This window comes from Etheostoma spectabile, chromosome 16 (assembly GCF_008692095.1).
Source record: "Etheostoma spectabile isolate EspeVRDwgs_2016 chromosome 16, UIUC_Espe_1.0, whole genome shotgun sequence".
NCBI lineage: Eukaryota > Metazoa > Chordata > Actinopteri > Perciformes > Percidae > Etheostoma > Etheostoma spectabile.
In genome coordinates, this window is record NC_045748.1 from 19,916,157 (window position 1) to 19,923,038 (window position 6,882).

Consider the following 6,882-nt stretch of genomic DNA (forward strand, 5'->3'; position numbering starts at 1 on the left):
CACACACACACACACACACACACACACATAGTGTATAGTATATCACACACAGTGATATATGATGCAGACAACACTGTTTCCAGCACAGAGATCCAGGACATGTTTAGCCTGGCATAGCACTAAGACTGCTGGTGTTGGGGGTACGACAGTATGAAACTAGTAAATCTCTGGGGTTATTCATTATTTCTTTACTGAGCTTGGTGGTCCTTGCCTGCTGAGCTTTTCTTCACTCGTAGACTGCTTTTAGAGGTCAGGACTTGACTGCATAATGAGCTGGTGCTTTAGTAAATCATTAGCTAAATACACACACATTGTGGTCGCAAAAATCATTGACCTCTGTGGTGCACATTTGTGCTATATTGTATCATTTTCTTAGTAAATGTAGGCTGATGTGTTTGTATTTGCATGTTGGTGCCGGTGCAGGTAGAGGAGGGTGGTAAGGCGGACAGTTTGGAGCAGCCTCTGATGGTGGGGGATGAGATTGTCATCATCAACGACGTGGAGCTGACTGGATACAGACAGGAGGCCATCGCTCTGGTCAAAGGATCGTACAAGACTCTGCAGCTCACCGTCCGCAGGTACAGACTCTTTGTGCATGTGTGTGTTATGACTTCTGCACGGGCCTAAAACTGAGACCCAAACCCAGCATGTAAGCGTGTCTATGAGGCACAACTCAAGTGAATCTGACTGGTAATGTCAAATTTGAGACCCAAACCAAAACTGACATTCAAAGCCATTTTTCTGTTGAATTGAATCCAATAGTGACCTTTATTCACCTGGTTAGTTTGCCTATTTATAACCCCATCAGGTTGAGGTTGTGTAGCAGAACTTAAATACTAAATACCTATTCTGCATGTAAGAGCCAATTAGTGCCCTTGGTATGAATAGGAACCGATCTTTGGTTCCTTGGGTGCAACCTGGAAGCCCATACAGTTTTTGACTTTTAATGTTGGAGCTAATCCCAATCTTAAAGCCCCTGAGGTGCTTTTTCACGGGTAGAATAACTGACACACTTTTTTACCTTTTCAAGCAATGAAAGTCCAAGTCATGGCTGCAGTTGAAACCTTTGGTTCAAGTTATTTCCATGAGATCTTGGTTGCGTTTCCAGACAAATCACTGCTTGTATGTATGCCTGTGTTGTTGGTGTGCATGTGTGTAGAATTTAACTGATTCATTATTAAGTCTATAAAATAAACATGACAATTTTTTGCCTAGTTTGATCTATAGCATCATTTTGTGAACCAGCATGTGATATTTGTAAATCATTTAAATTAATATCAAAATTATAATTTATATATTTGTCAATTAAGTAGGAATACTGTCACACTCCAAGGAATTGAGAACCCAAATGGAGAGATTGAGCAGGCAGGCAGGAAAGAGTTAGGATTTATTCCACAAAAACAGGGAAACAAAAAAAGGGATCCAAAAATGCAAAAATAAATGACACAAGGAGTTCAAACAGGAGAGGATCCAAAAATGCAAAAATAAATGACACAAGGGGTTCAAACAGGGGCCGTTCATAAACAGAGTCCAAAAAGAAGAAAAGGATCCGATACAACAGGTGAATCACATCAGGGCGGGGACGACAATCACAAAGACGGCAAACACAAGGCAGGTAGTAAAACTACACAGGACTGGACAGGGGAACAGACTGTCAAAATAAAACAGGAAACTGAACATACAGATACGCAAGACAGGTACAACAACACAAGACCAGGGAGGAAACTAGGACACAAGCACAAGGAGACAAGACAGAACCAAAATACCAGATAAGGACGAACAAAAACAAAGCAATATACCAAAATCATAACAAATACCAATGCAATAATGTAACAATTATTTTTTGTTAGCCTACAAGCACCTTTATGCTAACGATGAACTAAACCTGTATTGAAATAGGGGTCCTACATTATTTTACGGTACACTAACAAGATGTAATAAGCCATACTCTGTATTAAATTAGACCAAAATTAGATATAGTTTGGTCTTCACAGTAAACTGCATAAAATGTCATATTAGGTCCAAATTATACTATACTTAGACACTAATTATTAGTTATGAAGAATTCACAACTTTATATTCAAAGACTTTTATTTTGAAATTGTGGCGTTTTTACTTCCGCTTCATTCGCTTGCCACGCAGGGCGCAGATGGTTCCCACTCATCCTGTTTTTCTGTGCAGAAATCACTGATGGTAAGTAATAATACTACTACATTCATGTAGCACAATAACTAGATTCTCTGTATTTTCGGACATTGCAATGTTTAGTTGATGTTAAGCATATTCATTTGTGATACTTCAATACCGGTAATGGCCTATTTCAGTTTGAAAATTAGCCTCACTGGATAACGTTACTAAGCTAATGTTAACGTTAATGTGTTCCGTGTTCCCTGGCAAGCCAAGTTTGCTTGCTCTGTATTTTTTTAGTTTGTGAAGATCTCATTTACAATGATTTGCAATGCTTTTATAATGGTGTAATGCTGTTACAACTCAGAGAAATTCCTGTAACGTTAGGCCTATTTGTATTCTTTGTGTTTTATTCCAGAAACTATAACATCAATAATATTTACCCCTATATGCTGTAAGTTTATGTAACATTAACGTTACTCTTTGTTATGTTAATACTTCTAATATTCAAGGAATAGGCTCTGTGCTCTTCTCATGCATGTCCCGCTGTGACCCTATACAGGCGAACTGCAACAGTTCACCGCGGTTCACTTCCAGGATTGCTCCGGTGCCGCCGGAAAGTGACTATTTTCGGCCAGAGGTTTATTTCCTTCGGGTTGTGTTGTTCTTTTGAGTAATCTTTTGCACGACTAAAACAATTTTTTAACGTACACGTTCCACCAAAACAAGTTCCTTCCCGAGGCTATTTTGCAGCGGCACCATGGGTCCGTCCGGTGCTTAGCACCGCCCAAGGCGATTGTGCCAATAAACAGAGCATGTTTTTCTCCCATCCCGGAATGCTGTCTGGACTTGCCAAACCCCCCCTCCGCAGCATTGTGAAGGAAGGTCTGGCAATTCAAGACTACAATAGGCTTACACAATCAATTAATAAATAAATAAATAGATATTTTAAAATACCATGTGTGTTTATATTTATGTGTGGACTAATATATGGAACTTATATTTGGGGTTATATTATATTGTAATATTTTGGATTTAATATGGCGATATATGCAGTTTCAAATTACCACATAATTTATGGTGTCTATTGTTACTGTGAGCGGGGTATAACTGTGTGCGTTTTCTGTCTAATAGACATCACGTTATTTTTAGTTTTTTAATTTGATACAAAGTAAAGCTAATACGTTCTAATAGTGAACTAATTACAGCATATTTTAGGTGTATGGTGTCAATCTACGGTACAACGGTTCCTACTGTCTAGTTAGGTCACATTATTTCTAGTTTGGTCTAATTTGATACAAAGTATGTCTTAGACTGGTGATTATCTCCGTACAAAGAGTCCATATCTTAAAAACGTCCCTCCTATCTTTGTTTGTTCCATGCTTCTTTCCTTCATTCTCTCCTTCCTTCCAGTCAGCCAGTGTAATCTGTAACCAGGCAGGATCTTCTGACATCCTGGTTCATAGTCCAAATCACAGCTAGATGTCTGGAATAAACACACACGCACAGGCAAGCAAACACTATTCATTACCTGTTATCTAGTGCTGTACATAGAGAATAAAAGTGAACTTGAATGTATTTAATGTCCATCAAAATTATATATGTTGGTGGGTTCAGTAACATGCTTTGTCAAAATTGGTCTGATAAGGTATATTTATTTTCTTGTAGCTGTGAGACAGTTGTTGTGTTTAGCTCTGGTTTCAGCTTCACCAGAAGTTCGCTATGTTTGTAAAAGGTTTACTCAATTCTGCTGTGCCAATGGCATGTTCACCACTTCCTGCTAGCAATCCCACAATACATTTAATAGATGCAAAAATTACTTTTGTACAACTCTACAGTTGTCAGTGATTTTGCAAAATTAGCATGAATTGTTGCGATTGCGACATCGCAAAATCATGGAGGGACTGATAAAGGTTTACCTGTCTGTATCAGATATTAAGGAAGCAATTAAAGTTGAAATACTATCTTCTCTGACAACAATGCTGAGGCAAGTAGGCTATTTTCTCCTTTGATTTTTCCATTCCAGGACAGGATGTTTTTGTTTTGGTTTGTGCTCATTTTGACACCTGGGTTGCAAGATTTGAAATGCAAACACGCAAGAACAACGTGCTGCAATCGTAGCAGCAACGCCACAATGCTAACACACTAAATGCTAATGCGGACCACGGCTGATTACCGTGACAGACATATGACCAAACCCCAAGATGATTCCCACTTTGCTACAAACTAACATACAACCATAATGTGTAATTTACAGTGCATAGACAAGCTGCTTTTAGAAAACTATTTTGTAGATATTTGAATTCATCTACACATAGCCTTTACTTTGACAAGTTATAGTCATATGGAAGAAAGACTACGTGTGTCTATTTAATTTCATATATACAATGGAGTCTGGAAAGTATAGAACCGAAAATCTCCGCCCTGCCCAAATTTACCCAAGCTTCTGTTCAGCGGCCATAGCCGTCAAACTGTGACTGTGACCTGGGTACAGACGATCATGAGGTCATAGTCATTTCAGCGGCATTTTAAGCCTAGAAAGGGTTGTGTCAGCTGGGTACAGAGCTCTGCAAGAGCATAAGCTTTTATGATTTATGATTCGATATAGCCAGCATACTGTGGAGTAATGCCTGGCAATGCTAGCATCTAGCAAACATTGACATTGTGGGACATTGGGTTTAGCGTTCTCAACCTGTCAACCCTGTAAACTTCGAGTCTGGGAAGGAAGGGCCTGCTCTCTCTAGTATTTTGAATTTGGTCTGTAGTAACCATTTTATACGATAGCTGCCAGTATTACATATTGCACCTTTAAATTTATTTTTTTAATAGGTTTTACTTATTGCTCCTCAGTGTGAGTCACACTTCTAGAAATCTGGTGAGATAAAAGGGTACAGTATCAATAGACCATAGAGTGTATATGAAGATGAACGACACATCTCCACTTCCTTCCACTTTATAAAAGTGAAGCCAAAATATTCCGTATATGGATGCTGCCAGTTGCAAAGAAACTCCCACACACTGTCTAACTTGGCCAAAATATGAAGTTTAATAGTAGGCAACATTTTGGTACAAGACCAAGAGCAGAGCAGCAGCTTGGACGCAGCGCTGTAAGATGAAGTAGTATTAGTGACGCCAATAGTCTAATTGTGTCAAAAGTATCCCAATGCAAGTCCCAACCCAAAACTTAAAAAAGTGACGCCAAGAATCCTGACCAAGCCCGTCTGAATATTGACTTCTTGGTCAATAACAAACATCAAAGGCACCTCACCAAGTGTCACTTTTTGACACGATGGGAGTGAGAATGTGTTGGAATAAACACAGAGAAAAAGGTGAAGATTGCTATCAGCTACAAGCTATTACTATGATCCCAACAAGCAAGACCATCTCTGCGTCCATCTCCATCTCTATATCAAAGGGGGAAGCTAGGCAAGCATGGAGGAATTGAACAACAACTGCCACCCCTCTTCTGGACTTCCTGCTGGCCAGTATGCAGGCATTGAGCTGTGAGTGAGCTGTGAGCTGGCCTCCGTGCCTGTGGCAGTTTACTGCAAGACATCAGGGGCTGTGTCCTTTTACCGAGACTTGGCTGGATCCTGGAGTGCCGGTTCCATTAAACCATGTGACTCTTTTTCTGATGGCCACATTTTTCTTCATAACAAATCATGCAAGTTGAAGGAGCTGATAGAATAACATTTTACTGGACTGGGATTTATGACCTATACTGCAGCCAGCCACCAGGGGACAATCAAGATTTTGGCTTCACTTTAGGGGAGCTGTCATGTTGTCAGACTTTATAGTGTATGAGTCAGACACTAATGCTAGCTTCTCTTTGCCAGCATAGATAAGCATTCAAATCAGGTCTTAGCACAAAGACAGCAGTGGTTAGCTTTACACAGTAACTAGCTAACAAGTGGATCCCAAATTATTACATAAAATGGATGGATCAATGATGAAATGATGAGTTTTGTGGAGATGTACACATTGGATGTTTGAAAACCCAATCAGTCACTGTCAAATAGCACCTCTTTTCACATTGATGCCAAGCCAGGTACAAAGCACGGTATATATTTGGGTTTTGGGTGTGACTGCTGTTGCTACTGCAGCTCTTATTTACTAGAAGACACTATGACACAATACAGGACTTTAGAGTTCAAAGAGAAACACACACACACACACACACGCACGCACGCATGCCAGAAATGGCAAAAGTACTCACTTTCCGTACTCAAGTAGAAGTACAGATACTTTTATTTACTAGAAGATGCTATGACACAATACAGGACTTTAGACTTCAGATAGGAACACACACACACACACACACACACACACACACACACACACACACACACACACACACGCACGCATGCACGCCAGAGATGGCAAAAGTACTCACTTTCTGTACTCAAGTAGAAGATACTGTGATACACAGATAATATGTTAAAAATGCTCTGGCAAAAGTAGAAGTACAGGCTTTGAAATATTAACTAATAAGAAGTACTTAAAGTATAAAATTAAAAGTAGCCTTGTGAATTACAACCATTTTTTATGCAAAGCTACCTGGACCACACACGTTACTAGAGTGTAAGCTGAGGAATTTCCGTGGACATGGAAATAGGCTCTTTATATGCCATGGCCTATATTTTAAATGGATATCTGCCAGTAAGCCTAAAACATCACACATATGATTATTGTGTCGGAGACTCCAGGTTAATAAGATTCTGACTGAGCAGCAAGATATGAATTCAGTTGTGATTC

The 6,882-nt window shown here is 39.5% G+C and overlaps 1 protein-coding gene across 2 annotated transcripts in view; it reads left to right on the forward strand.

Annotated features, from left to right (window-relative positions):
* shroom3 (shroom family member 3) overlaps positions 1-6,882 on the forward strand; it is a 122,527-nt gene that overhangs the window by 9,103 nt on the left and 106,542 nt on the right. For both annotated transcript variants that reach the window (XM_032540308.1, XM_032540307.1), the window contains exon 2: positions 424-578. In XM_032540308.1, the coding sequence (XP_032396199.1) occupies positions 424-578 (155 nt within the window). The remainder of the gene's footprint in view (positions 1-423; positions 579-6,882) is intronic.